Source organism: Bos indicus x Bos taurus, chromosome 8 (genome assembly GCF_003369695.1).
Source record: "Bos indicus x Bos taurus breed Angus x Brahman F1 hybrid chromosome 8, Bos_hybrid_MaternalHap_v2.0, whole genome shotgun sequence".
Taxonomy (NCBI): Eukaryota; Metazoa; Chordata; class Mammalia; order Artiodactyla; family Bovidae; genus Bos; species Bos indicus x Bos taurus.
Genome location: NC_040083.1, coordinates 41,289,760 through 41,314,799, shown reverse-complemented (window position 1 = coordinate 41,314,799; position 25,040 = coordinate 41,289,760). Strand labels below are relative to the sequence as shown.

General features: G+C 42.7%; 1 protein-coding gene across 1 annotated transcript in view; it reads right to left on the bottom strand.

The window, feature by feature from the left end:
- LOC113897433 (histone-arginine methyltransferase CARM1-like) overlaps nucleotides 1-25,040 on the bottom strand; it is a 264,464-nt gene that overhangs the window by 90,477 nt on the left and 148,947 nt on the right. Inside the window, 1 exon segment of the mRNA XM_027550201.1 lies at nucleotides 14,289-14,399. Within this exon segment, the coding sequence (XP_027406002.1) occupies nucleotides 14,289-14,399 (111 nt within the window).

Here is a 25,040-nt window from a genome sequence, read left to right as displayed (position 1 = left end):
AACAATATGTCCTTTGTGTCTAGCTTCTTTCACTCAGCTTATGTTTCTGGGATCCATCCTTACTGTTATGTATAAAGGTAGTTGACTCATTTGTATTCTTAATAGCAAGCCATTGTTTGGATGTCCTAAAACTGACTTGTCTTTTCATCTGCTGATGGACATTTGGGTTGCTTCCAATGTACAAATCTTTGTGGAAACATATATTCTTATTTCTTTTTGGTAAATGCCAAGGAGTGAATTGCTGGGTCACAGTGAGAGTTCATGTTTAACTTTAAGAGAAACTGCCCAATTATTCTTGAAAGTTCTTAATGCCACTTTACATTCTCACCAACAATGTATGCGGGTCCCACTGGCTTTATTGTATTTTACATTTCAGCTCTGTGTGGGTGTATAGTGGGATATCATTTTAATTCTGGAGAATGTTTATAATGCACATAATATGTGAGCACAGTAGTACATAGTTTTCAAAATAAACTTATCTATAAATATATATTGATGGGATAGCTAAAAATGTGCACCAATTATGATACACACGCAGAGCTTTGCAGATACATAGTCACAGTTAATGATCAGGCCCCTGCCTTAAGAACCAGTCATCTAACACCTAGGAAACTGCTTTTTAAAAATATTACACTATGGTGGTTTTGAAATTTAAAAGAATCTCAGAAGGAGAGGGAACAATTTCCTGCCTTCAGGTTCCAGTCTGATACCAGTCAGCAGAGGCTGCCTATCCACAGGGGCAGAAGGGAGACTGGGCTGTGTGTTTTCACTCCAGTTCCGTGTGCCCTGTGGCGCTGGCTCTGGTTTCACCCCTGATTGAAGTTCTTGTCCACAGAGGATAACCCTAAAGAAAAACACGTTTCCCCTTCCAGCACTGCCCCAGGAGGTGGCTGGGCCCCAGGAGTTTCTTGGGCACTTTACCTGCGGCTCACACTCAAGTTTAGGGACGCTCATCTGTCATTTCACGGCTTGTTGGCAGAAAAGCAGCAGTGCAAATTCCAAGAAGCCTCAGTGGTAAGTCCGATTCAAGCAGGTCAGATGCACAGTAATATGCGCAGTGTGATAGTTTAATCAGAGAATAGTGCAGTATTATTGCTCCTGCCTGAGAGGAGCAGACTTTTTTCTTTTCAAGAAAGCTCTTTTCAGATGGCTATTAGGTTGTTGAATGAGGAGAAGCACAAAAGAAATGCCGGCTCCTTGTGGTCTTTCAGATCATTAAAAAGTAACCCAGGTGGCAAAACCAGTTATCATTTCCTCAGCTTCAGTAGATGAAAAGAGCAAGAATGGACACCAGTCTGAGGCTATGGGATTGCCAAACCATCAGCCCAGAGCGAGAGGATTCATCAATCCTGCGGAAAATGAGGAGTCAAAGTGATTATGTAGCACTGAGCGTGGAGGCCAACCTGTTGATGTGATATGGCTGAATTTTTTCCTTCTCGGATGTTGGTCTGGTCTTTGAAGAGTCTCACACAGCTGAACACTGATCTTGGTGGTTTTTTTCCCCGCACTCTTACAGGACTTCCTACAGGGTGAAGCTCTTGAGCTACCTGGAACGGGCTGGGAAAGGTAAAGTTTAGGTGGGGTTGAGGGTGTGGGAGTGTGATGCACATTTACAGCCAGAGCTGACGGAATTTAGCTGTAAGATGTCAAGACATTTTTTAGCAATGATTAGTAATCAACCATCTGAATGCTTGTTCATTTCACTTACCTGCAAAGTTCAAACGACATTCTTTCTTATTTGGATGAATTCAAGTTACAGTCTGTCCCACCCTCCCTGCTCTGCTTGCCAAGAAAATGTGTAGCCTAAATCACAGTTCCCTTAAACTGTGTAGCTGCCACGGCAGACAAATGTTTTAGGTCAACAAACACTTTCTGCTGCTTCTCGCCTTTTACAACCAGAATCAAATGGGCCCTGAAGTGGGAGCCAACAACAGCTCTGTATGTGGGGGCTGTGGGGCAAAAGGAGAGGGACAAGAGGTGACTGGCTGTGAGTAGAGACTCTGGCTTAGGGAGAGCAGATTTCAGAAGCAGTGAGGGAAGAAGCTGCTTGAATTATGGTTTAGACACATCAACACTGGACATGAGGACAGTTTCCCACAACAGAGGAATGGCAACTGTCGATGTAGGCAAGGCCCTTATTTCTCAAGGTCCCCCTCTGGAAATTGAGGAAACTGGACATCAGTTTCAAAAGGTTGCTTTAGCCTCCAGAAGTGAAGCATTAGTTGCTCAGTTGTGTCTGACTCTTGTGACCCCATGGACTTTAACCCGCTAGGCTCCTCTGTCCATGGGATTCTCCAGGCAAGAGTACTGAAGTGAGTTGCCATTTTCTTCTCCAGGGGATCTTTCCGACCCAGGGATCAAACGCAGGTCCCTTGTGTTGGCAGGCGGGTTCTTTACCATCTGACCCACCAGGGAAGCCCTCCATACACTTCTTCAAATAATAGTTGATCCAGAAACCCACTAAGTAAAAACACATAAAAGGGGTGTTGTTCTCCTAATGATCAGACAAATACAGATCAAAACCACAAGACATCACCTTAAGTAGGATTGCTGTTTCCTAAAGTTATGACCAACCTAGAAAGCATATTCAAAAGCAGAGACATTACTTTGCCAACAAAGGTCCATCTAGTCAAGGCTATGGTTTTTCCTGTGGTCATGTATGGATGTGAGAGTTGGACTGTGAAGAAGGCTGAGCACTGAAGAATTGATGCTTTTGAACTGTGGTGTTGGAGAAGACTCTTGAGAGTCCCTTGGACTGCAAGGAGATCCAACCAGTCCATTCTGAAGCAGATCAGCCCTGGGATTTCTTTGGAGGGAATGATGCTGAAGCTGAAACTCCAGTACTTTGGCCACCTCATGAGAAGAGTTGACTCATTGGAAAAGACTCTGATGCTGGGAGGGATTGGGGGCAGGAGGAGAAGGGGACGCCAGAGGATGAGATGGCTGGATGGCATCACTGACTCGATGGACGTGAGTCTGAGTGAACTCCGGGAGTTGGTGATGGACAGGGAAGCCTGGCGTGCTGCGACTCATGGGGTTGCAAAGAGTCGGACACGACTGAGCGACTGAACTGAACTGAACTGAATAATAGCCAAAAAACAAGTTGGTGAGGATGTGGAAAAATTGGTACTCTCCTTATACATTGGTAGTACGCATATAAAATTGTGCTGCCACTATAGAAAACTGGAGTTCCCACAAAAATTAAAAACAGAACTACTGTATGACCTTTGAACCTCAATTGTGAGTATATATCCACAAGAAGTGAAATCAGGACACTGAAAAGGTATTGGCACCAATGTTCACTGCAGCATTACTCACAGCAGAAATGTGGTATATATATACAAAGGAGTAATATCCAGCCTTAAACAAAGAAGGAAATCCTGCCATTTGCAACAATGTGATCTGATCTGAATAAACGTAGGGGACATAATGCTGGGTGAAACAAGCCAATCACAAGAGAACAAATACTGTATGATTCCCCATAAAGAGCCCACCTGCTAGTGCAGGAGACTCCAGTTCAATCCCTGGGCTGAGAAGATCCCTTGGAGGAGGAAACAGCAACCCACTCCAGTATTCTTGCCTGGAGAATCCCATGGGCAGAGGAGCCAGGCGGGCTACTGTACATGGGGTTGCAAGTCAGACATGACTGAAGCAACTTAGCATGCACATACCCCATATATCAAGTATGTAAAATAGTCCAACTCATTGAAACATAGAATAGTATTGCCAGGCACTACAGGAAGGGGAAACACAGAATTGTTTTTCAATGGGTATTTAATTTCTGTTATGCAAGATTTCAAACCCTAAAGACGATGCTGTGAAAGTGCTGCACTCAATATGCCAGCAAATTTGGAAAACTCAGCAGTGGCCACAGGACTGGAAAAGGTCAGTTTTGATTCCAATCCCAAAGAAAGGCAATGCCAAAGAATGCTCAAACTACCACACAACTGCACTCACCTCACACACTAGCAAAGGAATGCTCAAAATTCTCCAAGCTAGGCTTCAACAGTACATGAATTGTGAACTTCCAGTTGTTCAAGCTGGTTTTAGAAAAAAAAGAGGAACCAGAGATCAAATTGCCAACATCTGCTGGATCATTGAGAAAGCAAGAGAGTTCCAGGAAAACATCTATTTCTGCTTTATTGACTGCGCCAAAGCCTCTGACTGTGTGGATCACAACAAACTGTGGAAAATTCTTCAAGAGATGGGAATACCAGACCACCTTACCTGCCTCCTTAAAAATCTGCATGCAGATCAAGAAGTAACAGTTAGAACTGAACTTGGAACAACAGACTGGTTCCAAATCAGGAAAGGAGTATGTCAGGGCTGTACATTGTCACCCTGCTTATTTAACTTATATGCAGAGTACATCATGTGAAATGCTGGACTGGATGAAGCACAAGCTGGAATCAAGATTTCCAGGAGAAGTATCAACAACCTCATATATGCAGATGACACCACCCTTATGGCAGAAAGCAAAGAATATGTGTTACAGGACCCCTGCTGGGCGGGGATCCTAAGGCATCCTTGCCTGAGGGCCACTTCACTATTTTCTGATGCCGAAGTGGTGGGGTTCCTCCAAACAGTCATCAGTACTGAGGCCATCTGAGGATAACTGCATATTTGGGCCAGCAAGGGAAATTCCTACTAGGAAAAGGACATTGGAACAGCTATGAATTTCTCAGAACTGGGTATCAGAGAACTGCTTATCAGGCTGCCCTGCCCAGTCTGCGGAAGCTTTGAGAAGAGTTGGGAACCTGTATATCTTGTAATGTTTTGATATTAGAAAAGGAATAATACCAGACTTCCCTCGTGGTCCAGTGGCTAAGAATCCGCCTGCCAATGCAAGGGGCATGGGTTTGATTCCTGGTCTGGGAAGATCCCATATGATGTGGGGCAACTAAGCCTGTGTACCAAAACTACTGAGCCTGTGCACCCTAGAGACCATGCTCTGCAACAAGAGGAGCCTGAGCACTGCGACTAGAGAGGAGCCTCTGCTCCTGCTTGCTGCAACTAGAGAAAAGCTATGCACAGCAGCAAAGATCCGGTGCAGCCAAAAAGACATAAAGGAATTTTTTTGAAAAGGTTTAAAAAGGAGTAATACAAATTATAGTTTAGAGCACCCTGTACTTTTCTTTCATAACCACTACTTAAGAGTTTCTAATTATATATTTGTGTGGTTATTCTATCATGAGCTCCACGAAGACAAGGACCACATCTAAATACAGACATTACAGTCCCCAAGTATAGCATGGGACCTGACATATATCAGCTACTTAACTAAAAAAAATTGCTCTTTATGAATTAGGGTTATGTTAGACCAGGAGTCAGCATTACCGCCCACAGGAAGATCTGGTCCACCATCTCTCTCTGCATGGCCTGCAAGCTAAGAATGGTTTTTATATTTTTAAATGACTGGGAAAAAATAAAAAAAAAAAAGATACAGCTTGACATATGAAAATTAAATAAAATTCCATTTAAGAAAAATGCATTTCAGTGTTCATAAATAAAGCTTTATTGAAATGTAAAAAAATGCAAAGGAGTAAGAAAGGAAATTTCAAAATTCAATTTAAACACACACATTTGAAAAATGTGCTCTGCCTGGTCCCATACTTCCCACTGTGGCCTGGCCTCCCTGCTCAGTTGATCTGTACAGAGATGAAATGAGACCCCCATAATGATGCTGATAATAACCATGACGGCAATAACAATTGCTAGAGAATATCAGACATTGATTTTCTCATTCAGTTCTCTTAATATCTTCATGAGGGATTATCATTATCTGCAATTTCATAGGTGAAGAAAATGAGGTAGAGAAAGATCAAGTAACTTGTTATGGTTGGCAGAATAATCACAGCTCCCCCCAGTCCCCACAATCCCCACAAGTGTCTACATCCTATTCGCTGGAAATTTACAAATGTGTTACTTTACATGGCAAAGCAATGTTGTAAATGGGAGTAAATTAAGGATTCTGAGATGGAGAGATTACCAGGGTTATCCTGGTGGGCCCAATATAATCACAAGGCTCTTTATATGCCAGAAGCAGGAGAGTGAAAAAAAAAAAGTGATGCTTCCGAAGCAGAGTGATGTAGTCACTGGCTAAGTGAGGCGGGCAGCCTCCAAAGGCTGCAAAAGGCAAAGAACAGATCCTCCCTTAGAGTCTCCAGAGTGAGCACAGCTCTGTGTCACTCTGATCTTACCCCATGAAACCCACTCCAAATCTCTAACCTCCAGAACTATAAGATAATACACATTGTTTAAAGCCACTAATTTTCTATGAATTTGTTACAGCAGCAATTAGGAAACTAATACACTTGTCAAGGTCACACATCCATTAGGCCATGGATCAAGAATGAAACCTCATGCTGTATGATTCCAGAACCTGCATAATCACTAATAATACTGGCAAAGGTGTTGAGGACCTACCCTACAGGGAAGAGAATATTGAGTGAGATGAAGAGGCATTGACAGTCTCTCCCAAAAGGCCTTCTTGCCTTACCCATCACCAATCCAGCTATAAGAATTATTATTTTCTGGGCAGGGTTTTGTGGCAAATGGGGTGGCATTCCATGTAGACTACCTCAAACAGCTCCCCTATTAAGTGTGTTGCTACTTGATTTTGCCACAGAGGAAGGTTTCCTTCTTATACGGCAGACCTACCTGCCTGTTTAAGCACTTCACAATAGATAGCTTGAGAAGAAAAAGATGCTTTTCTCTTGGCTCCTGGATGAAATACCTACAGGGGTAAGAGCTCCAGCTTCTGGAAAACACATTCACCTCTTCACCTCCAAGGAAACCACTAGTCACTGCTTACCTGGATGCTGAAGAAGGAGGGGGCAGTGAGGGTCTGTGTCTCAGAAGCCATGTCCAATCCTCATGACCTAACTTCTCCAAGGTTCTTCCTCATCTGTCATGTGGATATGATATTATCTGCCCCAAGCACCTCAAAGACTCTTCCTGAAGAACTATGAGTTTATAGATATAGAAATGCAACCTAAATTCTAAAAAGCCAACTATGCAAAATGGGTATTATTATTTTTTTAATGGATTTGTTATGGCCACCTTTTAACTTTATTAACAGTGCAAAAATAAAAAGTGTTGATGCGCTGAATGGAATTTGGTGACTCAGACTTTTGGTGTCTAAAAAAACGGAGAAAAATCCTCCTTACCTCAAAGAATGAACTTGTATCAGAAAACTTCAAAGTATACATTCTTTCTAGTATTCAAGATTAAAAATTACAACGACCTTTTCAATAAATGACCTTCAATTATTTGTGAAAAAATTAGCAAAATATTTAGGGTAGAACCCCATGAGAACTCAAGGGTTTTTCAAAAATCTCATTGTTGGCAGTAAGAGGTGAAAATGGAAAGAGAGGCAGTTCATTTCTCTACATCTTTAAGATTTCAAGCCAAATCACACCTCTTATCTGATGGTTCTCTAAACAGCCAAGCTGATGGGAATTGTTCCTTACAGTGACATTTCTTGTCTCTACCAGTCATATGCACTTGGCGTTTACTGTCCTATGGCAAGAATTTCACTTGTGTGAAGCCCAACTGGAGGACAAATTACTGGAGGGGAGAAATCACAACTCATATGTACTCTGTGTCCGCACAGAGCTTAGAAAAGTACAAAGTGCATCAGATCAGATGTCGACTGAGTTTCTAGGTAACCTCTGCCCATCCCAAAAGCACACACCACAAATCACCCCTGGGCTCACACATGCCTTCAGTATCACCCCCTCTGCTCCATCACTTTGACCCTCCTCCTTGATTTACTATTATGTTTCTTCTCCATCAGCTTCCTGTCTGAAGACTAAAGTCAGGATCCTGAATCCTGATCCTGTAGTACTTGCTGTGGCACACCATGCAGATTCTTCCTTCAGGACCAAGGCATCATTCCCCAGAGGCTGGGAATGCTGCAGATGATGGCTCTCAACTGAGGTTTGGTCTACAAACTTCCCTTGGCCCAGGACAGCCACCTTCCCCCAGGTTCCTCTCCTTCCTGAGGAAGTGTATATAAAAAATGTGAAGCATAAAAGCCCTTGCCTCAAGGTGGTTCAACTCTGAAATATTTCCCCAGCTCAAGAATTCCCTGTGGGTTTGCCTGAGCTCTTTATTCCAACTACATTGCAGCTTAACTCCTCCTCTGCCCAATTTTATCCTAGTTCCTTCACAGGTCAGATTCCTGAGAGCCTTCTGCAATGAATTTCCTTCATGTAAATCTGTGCATCACCATCTGTTTCCTAGGGAACCTGTTCTAAGCCAGATCTTACACAAAAATAAGGGAAAGATAAACAATGCCCACAGCAAGAGGGACTGGGGAGGGCTGTCTCAGCTAACACCAAACCAGTCTGATCTGGCCATGGCTGCCAACACCTGGCACTGAACACAGCCACCAGCCTCGCCATCCCATGCCAGAGCAGTGACGTATGGCCACCTGCATTCTCTCCATCAGTACTACCCACTCAAACTTTCTTTGATGAGGGACATATTCCATCCTTTCACGGTCTACTACAATAGCCATTAGCTACTTGTGGTTACTAAGCACTTGAAATGCAGCTAGTGAGACTAAGAAATTTAATTTTAAAAATGAGTTTATATTTACATATAAAGAGCCATATGTGTCTAAAGGCTGCCATATTAGACAAAGCAGCCCTAGATTATGAACCCAGTAGATTTAGAAATGCAATGTCACAACATTTCCAATTCTACCTGCTTTTAATTCCACTACTCATGACCTAGAAATACTTGGTCTGACTCCTTAAAAATCATCCTAATGAGACATCGGTAGGAACTATGTGCTAGTAAAGTCTAATTAAGTGGCCCACTAATGATTATGAACATTGTGAAATTTAAGAGCCAGAGAGCTTTGCTGTAAGCTTAAGCTGATTACAATACATAAATCTATTCATGACTGCTTACTCTCATAGTCTTTTAATTTCCAGCCTTTCAAAGAATTTATCATTGAGATGGAGAGGCATCTGTGTACAATTTTAACTTAAGAAACACCCTCTTCCTTGACTATGTACAAGTATACATTTGATTAATGCCTTCTCCCCACTCCCATTTGGCCTATATGCTGAGGGCTTCAGCTTTATGTTTCATAAGAAAAGAAAAAGAGAACAAGAAATAGCTGCCCTTTTGAGGTAGGCCGACTCACAGGCTGGGAACTCAGGGGAGACCTTTAGTTCTGCCCTGTTTCTTGGACAAAGATGGTCTCTTATTACTGACCCAGAAATGTCAGATGGGGCCCAGGGTGAGAGCACACGACTGCACCTGGGCAGGTTCACGACTATCCCGCAAAAAATGACTAAATGTGCGTGCCCTCCAGACAAGGAGTCATTTCCACCATCTCATCATCTGAGGGTCAGCCCTTACAAAATCAGCTTTAGCCACTGAATGCAACTGAAATTGAATTCAATGCAAACTGAAAATATTCTGTTTACTTAAAGCCCAGAAGCCTTTTGTGAGAAGAATCCAGGGGCAGGCAATGGTAGTTAAATTTGTACATTTTTCTTTCTTGTTACAGTTTTATCTTTTCCGAGCAATTTAATGAAGACTCCAGAGGAAAGAATTAAATGTCTGCTGGTTCAATTACTGAATAATGAAAAGGTGGAAAGGACCACCACGCGCTGTGTGCTGAGCGGCCAGCAAAGCCTATTCTTAGAGTGGAAATTTTTTCTGTGCTGTTCACACTCGCCTGTGCCATCCACAAGTTGTACAGACAAGTGTCGGCGGAAGAAGCAGAAACCGAGCCCTGGTGCAGATCTTCCTCCGCAAGGGTGACAGGCCTGGCCCACAGTGGGCATTGCATGACACCCACAGTAGCAGCCAGGAACATGGCCTTCCTTCAAGAAGATTCTAACCAGCCCTGGCCCTGAATGCATTCATAACTAGCCTGTCCTTAGGACCACACGCCAGGAAGGCCTCAGGGGCAGAGAAGACTTGCCAGCAAGGATTTCAAGGATACTTTACAGTCCCTGCAGCATTTGGAAAACTACCCCTGCCCCTCACCTGCCCTAGCCATACACAGGAAGATTACAGAAACACAAAAATCCTCCCTGCATGCTAAAACCAAAGATAAAATAAATGATGATGCTTCAGAATTCTTTAGAACATTGGTTTAAATGCTTTAAAAATCAAGTCTCCCCGGAAATACCATGCAAGGAAATAGGCAGTGAAGTGTAGACTGTTCTTGCTTCAACGCCCAGGATGACAGTGTATCTCTGCTCAAGTTGGGGCCTCCCTGAAACCTGTTCAGTAACATCAGAAGACTCAATGGACAAGTCATTGTACAGCTTCTCCTTTCACTTTTGAATTCTTCTCGGTTTATTTAAGAAAATGGTTTTGTTCTTGCAAAACACACACTGAAACGTTTAAGGATAAACGGCTATGATGTACATAACTGACCCATAGGAAAAAATGTGTGTGTCTCTATCTGCATATATATATATATATATAATATACATATACACACACACACCCATATTTGTGCATACAATGGTACCCCACTCCAGTACTGTTGCCTGGAAAATCCTATTGGCGGAGCAGCCTGGCAGGCTGCAGTCCATGGGGTCACAGAGTCCGACACGACTGAGCGACTTCACATTCACTTTTCACTTTCATGCACTGGAGAAGGAAATGGCAAGCCACTCCAGTGTTCTTGCCTGGAGAACCCCAGAGCCGGGGGAGCCTGGTGGGCCACGACTGACGTGACTTAGCACAGCACAGCATTCATGTATATGTGTGTTCGTGGATGGTGACAGTGGAGCAAGAGTAAATGATAAAGCAAATGGGATAAAACCTGAACAAGAGGTGAATCAAGCTAAAGAGAACTTGGGAAGCTTTTGAATTACTTTCTATTTTTTTACAACTTATTTGTAAGCATGAAGTGAAATAGTTTAAAATAGTTTCAAAGTTTAAAACAATACAAAGTTTTACCATTTTAAATTCTTTCTCTTTTCTTCTCCATATTGGCTTCTTGCTAGAGACATTTATAATTAGCCAGTGGACCTACTGGGTAAAAGTGTCTGTGCGGGTAGCCCTGCTCTGCAAGAAGGCAACTGTCCCGCTGACGTGTTTAATCAGGCTGAGAATTCTCTTGGAGAAACCAATCACAGATGGTTCTGGAACAGCTCCTCCTATGGTGTGCTGGTGATGACTGGGGCTGTGTGCTGGGGCTGGGGACAGGACTGTGTCTAGGGAGTGCATGAGGATCTCAAGCTAATCTCTTCCTCTCTTCCCTTAAAATATTACAACCAAAGGCATTACATTTTTAAAAATAACTGTCAAGAGTGTGTCTCAAGCTACCTTAAATATGTGAGAAAATAAACTATGAGAAAGAAGAAATCTCTAACGCTTCTCTCTATCTTTTTTTGGTATCTGATACAAGAGACAACAACATCAATCTATCAGAATAGAAGCTCTTTAAACACAAGAATACTCCTTAATTATTTCTGTTTCTCCTATACTCTCCCAAGAAACAGAACTGTGGATGCAACGGAATGAAGATGTGATTAAATGAATGCACAACCCCCGAGGCAAAGGTCTACATGCAGCTCCTTCTGCTTAAGACTGCATTTTGAAATCTATCAAACAGTGAAGCAGAGACATTTTTATCTATGGGTTCTCTCTATGTAAGTTTATATTCTTCTTCTCTTTTCTCTTTAGAATTCTGTATTTAAATCTTATTTAGAACTCCATGAAGACAAAAGGTGAGGTACTAACTGGGAGAAGATATTTTTTCCCATATAAAACTGAATAGAATTAATATCCAGAATATACACATCATTCCTACAAATGAATTAGACAATAAAACAATTCAAAAAAAAAAAAAACATTGTCCAAAAAACTGGAACAGGTATTTCATGGAAGAGAAGAAATGGTCAAACACCATGCTCAAAGTCTTTAGTGGTTAGAAAATACAAATTAAAACCACAAATATGTGATAAACACCAGATTGACAAGAAGTCCAAAGCCTGACAATATCAAGTGCTGACAACGTTGTGGAATAACAGCACACTCATTATCTGCTGAAGGGAGTGCAAACTGGAACCACCACTTTGGAAAACCAGTTGGCATCACAGAACAGAGGTGAAGTACACATGCCCTATTACCATCAATTCTACTCTTGGGTATATACTGAGATAGGTGGAGAGTGTGTACAAGAATACTCACAATAATACTTGTATAAGGGAAGTCATCCAAATTCTATCAACAGTATACTGCACTAGCAACTTAATGCATTTCATATAACAGAATGCTATCCAACATTGATGAGGGCTGTTCGCATCAACAAAACGACCCTCAGAAGCAACATGCTGGGTTAAAAAAGCAAATTATAGGATACATACATTATGATCCCATTTATGGAAAGTTCATTAAGATTTGTTTTAGGAATAGAAACATGTGTGGTAAAACTATAAAGAAAGTGAAAGTAAAGTCGCTCAGTCATATCCGACTCTTTGCGACTCCGTGGACTATAGCCCACCAGCCTCCTCTGTCCATGGGATTTTCCAGGCAAGAATACTGAAGTGGGTTGCCATTTCCTTCTCCAGGGGATCTTCCCAACCCAGGGACGGAACCCGGGTCTCCTGCATTGCAGGCAGACGCTTTACCCTCTGAGCCCTATAAAGAACAGCATGCAAATGACCAACAAAAATTCAACATAGTGGTTACCTCTGTTTAGGGCAGAAAAGACTGAACAGGACAAGACACATGAACCTTTAATAGAAATGCTAATGGCCTATTCCTTAAAAGACGTAGTGGACACATATTCATTGTATCATTATTCTTGATATTTTACAAATGTACACATTTTACAAATACTAAAATGTATGGTAAGTGAGTGCTCACTCAGGTATGTCTGACTCTTCCTGACCCCACAAAATGTAGACCACAAGGCTTTTCTGCCCATGTGATTTCCCAGGCAAGAATGCTGGAGTGGGTTGCCATTTCCTACTCCATGGGGTCTCCCTGACCCAAGGATCGAATCTGTGTTTCCTGCATTGGCAGGCAGATTCTTTACCAATGAGCCATCAGGGAGGCCCCCAATAATAGGTATACATTTAATAAATATTCTTTTGTGTGTACTCAATATTTAATAGAAATGACTCTTAAGAATTGGTTAGCAAGCCAAAGACCAAAAATATTTTATCCAAGGCTTGTTGGAAGAAGGAAGTGAAACAACACGCTGGCCATCAGGCCCTGGCACTCCTTCCTTCCAAACACGGCATGCTGTTTACTGGTCTCCAGTTCCTCCTGGGTCATTCAATCCAAACTCAGCCATCACTCAGAGCTACCAACTGTCCCAGGTCAGAGGAAAGTTTCAGGATGTTCCTCAGAAGCAGCAGGCAAGCTTCCCTTTCTATCTGCAATTCTAGCCCTCACTTAAGCATAGGCCTCCTCCACGTGTGAATGATAAGCACATCACTCTGATCATGTTTGTGCACACACACTTCCAACTCTGCAGCTTGACTGGGTTACTATTACATCCAAATATTACTGAAAGCTACTATTACTGACTCTTGACTTTGACTTATTCTCCAATATTTGTACACATTTCATAATGATAATGGAGCACCACATTTAAAACAAAGCATCTCCCTGTCCTCCAGTCAGAATCTATAATCTGAAAAAGCTCCTTGAAACATACATGTCTCCATGCTCCAACTACAACCATGTAGCAACCATCCCTTAAACCAAAACTGAAATTTAAAGTGAGTGGCGCAGTTACTGTCAGTACAGCATTGAAGAAAAAAATCAACCTAGCTCCAGGGATGTCTGACTCCTCACCTTAGTGAAGTCGCTCAGTCGTGTCCTACTCTTTGTGACCCCGTGGACTGTAGTCTACCAGGCTTCTCCACCCATGGGATTTTCCAGGCAAGGGTACTGGAGTAGGTTGCTATTTCCTTCTCCAGGGGATCTTCCCGACTCAGGAATCAAACCCGGGTTTCCTGTATTGCAGGCAGACGCTTTACCTTCTGAGCCACCAGGGAAGCCCTCCTGACCTTAGTAGGTCATTTTTAAAGATAAGAAAGTATTTGCCTTCCCCAGGCCCATCTGCCACCCAGTGGATAGGGAAGAAGAGAGTTTTATTATATTTTTAGTATTGTGAACTTTTTTAGATAATTGTTTTCATTATCAATTACTACAATAAAGGCGGGTTCCTTTAGCAGTAACATCCCAACAGAAAAAAAGATCAGACTGGTAAAAAAAAAAATTCTTTTATATATGACTTACCTTGAAAAGTCCATCACTCAGTCCACTATAAAAATACAACCACTTACCTCAGCATATTGTGCTACTGAACCAGCCTCAACTGCATAGACTCTACAAGCTCCAGCCTGTACAGCAAAAAGTGACAGTATTCCTGATCCACAAACAACATCCAAAACAACCTGGAAGGAAATGAGAAGACAAAAAGCGGTGAAAACACACCGGAGCTTTGAGAGCAGACAAAGCACTGGCTTTGATTTTTACAAGTGGTCTTACTTTGGCCAAGTTATGAATCTTGCTGAGATTCCCTGTTCTCATATGTTAAACACGGCTAGTACCTCCCACCTTTTAAGTTTTGCTGTAGGGATCAATATGAAGTGTATCCAAAGTCCTTGGCACATAATTGGTTTTTCTCAAATTATTGCTATCATTACTACAGTTTCTTTGTTACATGGTTTGCTTTTACGATATTCAGGACCAATAAAAGTAGAGCATCTTGAATGAACTTGCTTATCCTAAATATCAACATGAACAAAATGAAAACTGTCTCCAATAATTCTTAGAATTATATATATATATACATACACACACACACACAGGGGTGTGTGTGTGTGTGTGTGTGTGTGTGTATACACATACATATTCAGAAGAAAACTGAAGATAAAGTCTTTCACTCACATAAACTGGGATATAAGCTTTCATTCTAGGTCCCCCCCAAAAAGTTGTGGTGGTTTATATGAAGGGTAGAAGGGTATTAAGACAGTGGACAGATCGAATTTACAGAAACTTTTCTTCTAGGATTTAAATCAACAAAACCACCACTCACTGGCACAAAAGGACAAGCCAATATCTGGACCTGCATGCTGAGAGGAAGAGGTGGATGGTATGGGCTGGATCTCTGGCCCCACACACTGCTGAAGCTGAGGTCTAAAGCTCAGTCTGATGGTTGAAACCTTAGGATTCTGTATTTCTGCCGTATCTTTTATTCTTAGCATCTTTTAGCACTAGCTTTGAGCAAGGCATTTCACGTGGCTCAAACCCTCACAATAAATGTATGAATAGATAACATTATCGTGCCCACTTGTAAGATGACTAAACTGAAAATCAGAGACACTGAATGAGCCCAATTTCACCCAGCATAAGCAGGGGAACTAGGAGTTGAATCTGGGCATTTCTGCCTTCCAAGCTCATGTTTCATAAAATCACACGCTGATTACTTAAGTTCATTGTTATAAATCTGACATTTTAACCCAGCAATACCAAGAGGCAATGAATGACAAGCAAACAAAGTATTAATTTTTTTTTCAGGAAAATTTATAACAGTTTTTACTTTTACTTTGATAGCAGGAAAAATTTTCCAAAAAGTAGGAAATATTGGAGGTCACACATGCATGTGTGTGTGCGTGTGTTTTAATTGCAATATCATACTGTGCTGACACAGATTCGGTGCCATTATTCTAAGAGAACATGCTGTTAGTAATGGGCTCACAGTGCTCACTTGTATTAATTCTAGAGCTGTGGCTGTATTCCATACCGTCTCCTAGGGCCTGGGTAATTAGGAGCATTACCAATTTAAAATGTCACCCAGTCTCTGGAATTTGCCGTCAGGCTGCCTATCCTTTTAGAAATACCGCTATTTATTTCTCCCCATCCTCCCTAGGAGCATCATCTTCACATAGTCCTGGTTTACTGCAAGAACACTCACGACTGCTGGCTAAAGAACAGAGGCTCTGTAGGTTGGACAGTGCAACCCACGGCCCCCTCAAAAGATGCACCACACCCGGAAGACTTTTCCCAGAATCTTCTTCAATTAAAAATAAAACACCTTCGATTCTATGTTCAGTCCAAAATAGGGATACAAAATTAAGACACGACAGAAATTGCACCTGCTTGCTCTGGTGACAGGTGCCCCAGAAATGTGTGAAGGGAACATTTTATTAGGGTCTCACGAGGCACATCTTAGAGGAGTGTATTTCAGTTCTCTTGATCCTGCAGACTAAAAAAAAAAGACATGTTTAACCACTAGGAGAGAGACAGTGGAGAGAGGGAATGAGGAGAGAGAGAAAAGAGGTGAGAGGGAGCCTGACGTGGTTCAACTTTTTGCCAAATTAGGACTTTAAGTAGGAAGACGCTTTGACAGACCCTGACCCTATCTAGAGAAGGGCTGAAAACTATTCCCAAATACCTTATTTCAATAACTAATTTCAAGTCAAAACAACTTTATTCATTTGGGTGATTTCAAAACAGAGCATAGCCCTTGAAAAAGAATCTGATCGTTTTCTAGCATTATCCAGATAATGCCATCTGTTTCCCGCTTGTGTGTATATTTTAAAAGTTAACAAGTGAATTTTCAGTCTGGGGCTTGTAGAAGAGGGAGCGGAGAGGGAAGGACATTCTGCCTTGTCGACGTAGAGCCATGAAATGCTGGAAACAAAGCTGAGGGAGGCTGAGAATACATTCTCTGGTGAAAAATGAAAGAGTCAAAGCAAATATTCAGCCTCTAATGGAAACAGACTCTCTTGGCCCTTTCCAACTGGGGTTTCCAACTAGGAGGAGAGAGGGCATTAATGCAGATAATTCTTTTACACCTTCTTATCTGGCACCTCAGGAAGCCTTGGAGCTGCCACTAATCACATTTTCTTGTCCTCACAGAAGATTATATTGAGCCCATTTTTTATTCTACCATTGGGAGGCCATCACAGAACTGGGTATGCTTGAGGACCTTATACTTCCTGGTCCCAGAGAAAACTCTCTCCCCTCAGACAGAGGCAAAAGGGAGTCATAAAATCCCCTTTCAAGTGTAAAGCAGTGTGTAGTTTCCAAAGGACGTTCCCTTGATGCTCTCTATGTGGTCCTTATGCCTCCCTGGGATACAGAGTACGTGGTAGGGCCCCACTGTACTGAGAAGGAAACAGGCTTGGAGAGACTGTTTTCAGCCAGAGGTAACGTGGCTGGTAAGGGGCAGGGCTGGATGGGAATGCAATGCTCAGCTCTCAGTGGCATCATGGCCACCCTTCTGCACAAATGGGAGGAAAGCGTGGACTAGGAAGAGATCCCAGTCTGACCACACCACACTCTGACTAAACATTTCTGACGGCTCCATGTTATTGGACTCTGCCTGGGATCAGCCAAGGTCAGAGGGAGTGACAGGAGGTCAGGGGACCTATTCTCCTGACCATCTCCCTCCTGGGTCTCCACGGACTGGCTGTGTCTCCTCCACCAAAGCCATGGCTCTGCTGAGCTTCCATTCCTTACAGCTCTGACTATTGTCTCAGGTTTCCAGCAACCACTGCTTCCTCTCTCCTCCTTTAGGCCTAGGGGTGGTAAGAGGTCCCCACTCTTGCTAGTGCTAGGGAATTTCACCATCTCATGCTGGTTCCCTATATTCTGCCCACAGCATGGTAAATGGTCCTGTCCTTTAACTCTCCTGAAACACCTTGTCGGGTATGCCATGTCTCTCCTGCAAGAACCCTGGCTATTACACCAACTCTTCCTTCTGTTCCCCAGCAGGGAATATTTCTTTAACCTTCGCTCCCCTCCCAGGCTAAGTCGAGTGCTCCCGCTCTATGCTTTTTTATCATCACCTACTCAAGCCCTCCCTCTGCAAAATTCACCACAGTTATACTTTTTCATTCAAGGAGAAATTGTCTGATTAATTTCTGCTCCCTGTCCTGGATCCTAAGCTTCATTAAAGGAGAGACTTCTGTTTCTCGGGACATTCACTAAATCTTTGTTAAACAAACTGAACAAATAGAAATGGGTCTCACTACCACAGAGAAGGAACATATTCATGATCCAAAAGACACAGTGCAAATCCGTTACCTCCGTGGGAAAGCACCGTCTACCAGCATAACACATCCACTTCAACCTTGTGATCTTAACAAGCATCCTTCAAAGGATGACTTTTCTTTGATGGTGCCATACCATCATCACATTACAATCTAGTTAGCTCTGGTTTACTATGTTCCTCTAGAGACAGAATTCATCCTCAGCTCCCCCTAGATACACAGGCAGTTAACTATAGAAGTGGCTACGTTGGGGTTCATATGGGGCAGTAGCAGAAAATGGTATGAAATCCTTGCCAGGACTAATGGGGAAAAGTCAACAATCGGTCCATGTAACAATGGTCCAAAGTTCTGTGAATATGTTTGTAAATAAAGTTTAAAAAATGTTAAAAAGATAAGGTCATTTCACATGTACAGATGATTTTAATTGCATGCTCTTATGGTTTCCTGGGCAAAGAAATCTTGCAAAATGTTTGGACAGGGCTAAAAAAGCTCCAAGAGGGTTCAGAGATATTTATCAGGATTTACTAGGTTAAAATTAACAAAGAACACCCAGGCCCTTATGAAAACATGAAACACAACTACCATGGAATAATAAAGTGAAAATAAACATGCACCATTATTATTCTTACTTTGTACTATGCTTGTTTAGCACCTTTACCTTATTTATGCATGATGGTGACCATCAAACGTGGGCACCTTATTTTCTCCATAGTACAAATAGAGAGACTGAAAATTAGACAGAATTGAAGTCATACACTTAATAAATGGGCAGAGATAAGATAAAAACAAATGTACCTAACTGAAACGTTATGCTATTAGCCACTTCCCCCAGTTTGGTTCAAAGCTTTTTCTGTGTGCTGTTTAGGCTACAGTAATATCGGTCACATTTAGTCTTCTTTTCATGCTACCAGCTTTACAACTATCTTCCAAGATTGAGGTCCCGACTGTCCTACAATCAATTCTTCAAGTTATGCCAGCTGTTACGTATTCACTGTTTCTTTATTTGCTTGAGGGTATCAGTGGCTGCCCTGAACTGCAAACCCTAACTGTCGTTTTTGTACGCCTCCTACTCCTAAATTGCGTCCTATCACTTGGCACTTTCATGGTCACTGCTGCTTCTTCCAGACATTATTGTATTACATCCACAGACACCACTATTGAACCATCCCAAGTTACAAGAACCCCATGCTTTCGCAATGTCACGTACTTTATCATCATAGCTATCTGGGTTATGATGGGCTCATAGCCCATAGTGATGGGCTCCCTGCCCCACAGGCTGCACCCAACTCTTCCAACAACCAAATTGCTAACTAATAGGTTGACTGAACAGCTTCTCGGCAGGAACAGAATGATTGAACTACACAGCCTTCTGCAGGCCACCACATCTCTCACTCTGGCTTTTGTCAGAGAAGAACAACTCCAGATCACCTCAAGAGCTACAGAAGACATCCCTTTGTGGGCTCCACAGCTAGGTTTAAATCCTGCTCAGATAATTGGCACTTTCACTACGGCAGAAGAGTTCCTCGGTGACAGCTCCTCATAAGACAGAACTCTACAAGAGTTGTGCAGTTAAGCTGGCTTTCAACAAAAGGGTTGCCTGTATTTAAATAATGAATGTTTAATACTTCTGAGCACCCTTGCTTCACCCCACCATGTTTCTTCTGGCAGAGGACAGATAAATTCATCAACAATTTTTTCACCACCCTTTCACCAGTTCTCCAACTACTTTTCTCTATTATTATGGAAAATACAGAGATGCTGATCACTCTCAGCTTCCCTGCCCATGATTATCCCCCTTCATATGCTGCCCACAGACTCAGACAAGCTCACTCAGCTCTAAACCCTTTGGCACACAATCATTCATCAGACATCAGAAGTGACTCCTACTACCCATTGTGCCAAATACTGCTAGATGCTGGAAATGCAGAGATGAAAATAACCTGTCTAGTAGGGAGAAGTACAATAATGTGTTGTAGTAGCAACGATAGTATTTTAACAGGCACAATGAAAACATGAAAGAGGAATAGTCTGCTCTACTAAGGAGCTGGTCATTGAGATGACCAGAAGAGTGAAAATCGACAGTTAAGTTGATGTGTGCATGTGAAGGGAGGGAGTGGCGGGAGTTCCAAGCTGAAAGCATATGAAGGCACCAGTGAATGACAGAGCCAGTCATGTTTGTTGTTCAGTCACTCAGTCATGTCCAGCTCTTTGCAACCCCATGGACTGCAGCACGCCAGCCTCCCCTGTGATGTTCGGGACTCAGCAAATTTTCTCAGGAGCATGATGTGTGTGGTAGAGACAGAAGTTGGGCAAATGGTTGAGAAATTAACAGCGCAAGAGCAAAGGGTGATGCTTGATTGTAAATGGTCTTGTATACGACACTAAGAGCTTGGACTTAATCCTTAAGCAAAGAAAGACCATAAAAATGTTTTCAGTGGAAGAATTATTTCATAGTTGGATTTCAGCAACATCAGTGTGGCATAGATTGGAGGGCAAGATATCAGGTAGTAAAGCAGACACTGGGAGTTCCTAATCACCATCATTCCCTTCTTCCTTCCTATCAGAACCTCCCTCTGTGTAATTAGCCATCCCCAGTCCCAGCCTGGGAAACTCAACATTCAAAAAACTAAGATCATGGCATCTGGTCCCATAATTTCATAGCATATAGATGGGGAAACAATGGAAACAGTGAAAGACTTTATTTCTTGGGCTCCAAAATCACTGCTAATGGTGACTGCAACCATGAAATTAAAAGACGCTTGCTCCTTGGAAGGAAAGCTATGACCAACTTAGACAGCATATGAAAAAGTAGAGACATTACTTTGCCGACAAAGGTCCATCTAGTCAAAGCTGTGGTTTTCACAGTAGTCATGTGTGGATGTGAGAGTTGGACTATAAAGAAGGCAGAGCACCAAAGAATTGATGCTTTTGAACCATGGTGTTAGAGAAGACTCTTGAGAGTCCCCTGAACTGCAAGATCACACTGGTCCATCCTAAAGGAAATCAACTGTGAATATTCATTGGAAGGACTGATGCTGAAGGTGAAGCTCCAATACTTTGGCCACCTGATGCAAAGAGCTGACTCATTGGAAAAGACCCTGATGCTGGGCAAGATTGAAGGCAAAAAGAAAAGAGGGTGGCAAAGGATGAGATGGTTGGATGGCATCACTGACTCAAGGGACAGGAGTTTGAGCAAGCTCTGGGAGATAGTGAAGGAGAGGGAAGAATGGTGTGCCACAGTCCATGGGGTCACAAAGAATCGGACACAACCGAGCAACTGAACAACAAGTCCCAAATGAAGGAGCCTGACTGGTTCAAGGCAATCATAAGTGGTTCTTTTTCTCTTGCCAGTGATGGCTTTTATACATGTTGTGTGTAATACAATATTGCTAATAAAACCAGAGGGGAAGTCTGTTGGGAGCTACTGGAAAATTTTATGCCTTTTAAGACAGACACACAAGAAAGATGTTACTTCCATCTTGGAAATGATTAAATTTAAATGTGATGTTCAGAGGAATTGGATTAAAACACCTCAGAATCTCACTACCTCCAGCATTTCAGCCAATTTGAATAGGATTTCTTCCTACTTGAGGCCAAAGTTATCTTAACTGGTACAAGTGGGGAAACTAACTGGAAAACATTTGCAATACTCTAGAAAAGACACAGTAAGAATGAGAACTAAGAATCAGCTGTGGGACAAAGGGGAAGAGAAGAGCCGCAAAAATGCTGGATTCATAGACACGAAAGAATTTGGAAACTGGAAAGTATAAGAAAAGGTCGAGACTGACTCTGGGTTCCTGGCTGAGGTGATGTTTCTAACACCTTCAGTTTTTGCAGCTAGAATGGAATGCTTGCTTGCCTTGCTGACCAGCCATAGTGGCTGTAGAAACTGCTTATGCTGGTCTTTGAAAAGTGGAGCTGTTCCACTGCTGCTCACAGAGCCTACAGCAGAGGCTTCTCCTGTCCCTCACATTGTGCATGGGTACAAGTGAACAGTGCCCACTTTACTGAGGCCACATGTGTTTCTCCCCTGCCTCCTACTGCTGCTGAGGCACTACAGCCCCCATCTGGCACACAGGCAGCTGCACCTCAGAGAGTAAGGGAGGTAACCCTGGGGGCACGCTCCACCAGTGGGAGATGGCAGCCAATGGATAAACCATTCTCCTCCCCAACCCATGAACTATCTGAAGACAAAGTGGTTTCCTATGATCTCTCTGAAGATGTCTTGTGACACTGAGCATTCAGTTTTTCATCAAGCGTTGGCCAGCTCAGTAACAACCCCCTGCAACACACCTGCCCTCCCTCTTTCCCTGCCTTGCCCCTGCTCTGCGGAGACTGCCCTCCCTAAGATAGTCCTAGCACATAAGCCTTTCCTGCATGATCTGTGATTTGGAGATCTGAGGCTAAGAAAACAGTAGTCCTTAGACAAAATTCAATGTCTGTTGACATTTTTCTTTAATTCTGTCTTTCCTGGATTTTTGTTCTTCTAAATTCTAAACCTAAGCTATTACTCTGGAGTTGAGTGACTGTGTCAGCACCTCAGATTTAGGAAATTAAGCAAAAAGAAGACACAGGCACAAGCTCTAGGTTGACCGATGTCCAAGTCCTAGTTCAGTGCTGGAGAAGACCAGGTTCTGGTATAGTACTTTGCTTTGTCAAATTTAACTGCTTTTACTGACTTGATTCTCTTTATCTATTTACATTCTCATCTTGCAAAGTAGATATTAACACAAAGACATCTATGTTAGAAGTTCCTGCTGTACTGAGCCTTTAACAAAGTCAGTAACAAATAACAAAGTCAGTAGTTGCTCCAAATCAGTCTTTCGTGCCACTGTCTTATACGGAATGTGAAAGGTTCAGAAATTCAACCCTAGGATGTTCTTAAAATGCACTGCCTTTTGTGGGAAGGGACTCCACCAGGCAGAAGTTAATAGTAAGCTAACCAATAAAACCGTATCAGTGAAAACAAAGTTCTTTTTTGCCCTGGCTCCCTCCCATGCACGGCTGAGGCACTGAGAATTTCCCCTTAGGCAATCTGTGCCTTCTTTAATGGTTTTGCAAAAGTGGCATCTGGTATGATCGCTATTAGCGCCACTTAGCAGATATTTCTGGTTCTCCTTATGGGCACATGGCTGGACTGCATCCCTTGCCCTTTGGAAATCAGGAATAACCAGGAGCCTGGTGGACTACAGCCTGTGGGTTGCAAAGAGTCAGACATGACTGAGCACGCACATGACTCACTGTGGCCCATGTAATGTGCCAGGACTTAAGATAGGTCACTTCTGGGAGGAAGACTGAAGAATGAGGAGTGTGCTTTGCCACACACCCCTTCTCTCGGCAACAGGAATGTCACACATGGAGGCGGCTTCCTCAGCCTGGGTCTCAGGGTGAGAATGAGACAAAACACAGCCCTCAGCTGACCCACAGTGGATTAAACAAGCAATATATGACGCTCTACTGGTTTAAACCACAGAGGTCTGAGGACTGACTGTTACAGCAGCATAACCTAGTTCACCCCAACAAGCCCAGCTAAACCATCCCCCTGCAGTGCTGATGATTTCTGATTCAGAATCCCCAGTGTGTTCACAGAACTCTGATGCTGTGCTGAGACTCTGGTACAGCAGTTCACTAAATTCTTACAGTCATCATATGTTAAGTGTTCTTAACTCATTTTAAAATTGACTTCCAAAAGATTAAGGTCAAATGTCAGCATCTTGAAAGGTACAGAGACTGGTTTGGAGCACAGTTATCTTGACTAGAAAACCCATCTACTACATTAAAGCCCCTAGCTCCCTCTTTTCCAAATGCCCTGAAAAACAGTCTGTGATTGTTGTTTATTCAGGCTTCTTGGCTCGCCTTGAAAGCTGCACTTTGCTTTCATACCAAATGAAAGCACTTTCCTGTGCTGGCTCTGGCATCTCTCTCCAGTGCCCTCACAGGAGCAGAGTCTATCCAAGCTCAGGAGAATCCTGGCTCAGACACACCATCTGCTTCACTCACTCGCATTCAGGAAATCTACGCGGGGGCCCCCTCAGGACTTCAGGGGCCAAAGAGATCGTTAAAACCAAGATCCATTTCTACCTCTACCTCCTCACCTGAACTGCAGAGAATCGATCTCAGGGATGAGTTTTTGTGGCGGACGATCTAACAGGAACCTTGGCCTCTGCATCAGGCTGAAGTAGTGTCCTCCAAAATTCATGTCTACCCAGGATCCGTGAACGTGACTGTATTTGGAAATATGGTTTTTACAGATATATCAAATTAAGAGTATCATAACTGGACTAGGGAGAGCCCTAAAGGCCTGGCGCCATTACAAGGAGAGGGAGATTTACACAGAAACATAAGACACACAGGGAGAATGCCACCCGACAAAGATGAGACTGGAGTGATGCATTTTTAAGGAACACTGAGGACCGCCAGCAACCCCAAGAAGCAGGGAAAGGGGAGGGAGGATCTTCCCCTAGAGCATTCAGAGGGAGCATGGGCTTGCTGGCATCCTGATTTTGGACTTCTGACCTCTGGAACTGGAAGAGAATAAATTTCTACTGTTCTAAGCTACCTAGTTTGCAGTAATTTGTTATGACAGCCCCAGGAAAGTAAAACAGCCTCCAAAGTCCAAGTCAAAGGGAAATATAATACAGAAACAAAACAGACACACAGGATATACACAAAAAACATACACAAAACAGATACATATACATGTGTACATGTATCACAGAGACTGCTTTTCACAATCACATCCTATCCTCATACACATTCCAAAAATCACATAAATAAAATATCAGTCTGATTACCAACCCAGAACATATAAAGAATGATTTTACATTGCTCCTAAAATCACTGTGCAGTCCTAGCAGACCCAGAGTTCACATACAGCTCTTCCACTTAGGAGCCATGTACCTTAAAGCAAGTCAGTCAAATTTATGTATCTCTGGTCCCTTTATCTACATCATGAGGCTAATAACATATCTTGAATTTGTCAGGTGGTGTGGTTGGCGCTTATCATTCTTTGGTGCCTCTCTGAACTCTCATCTG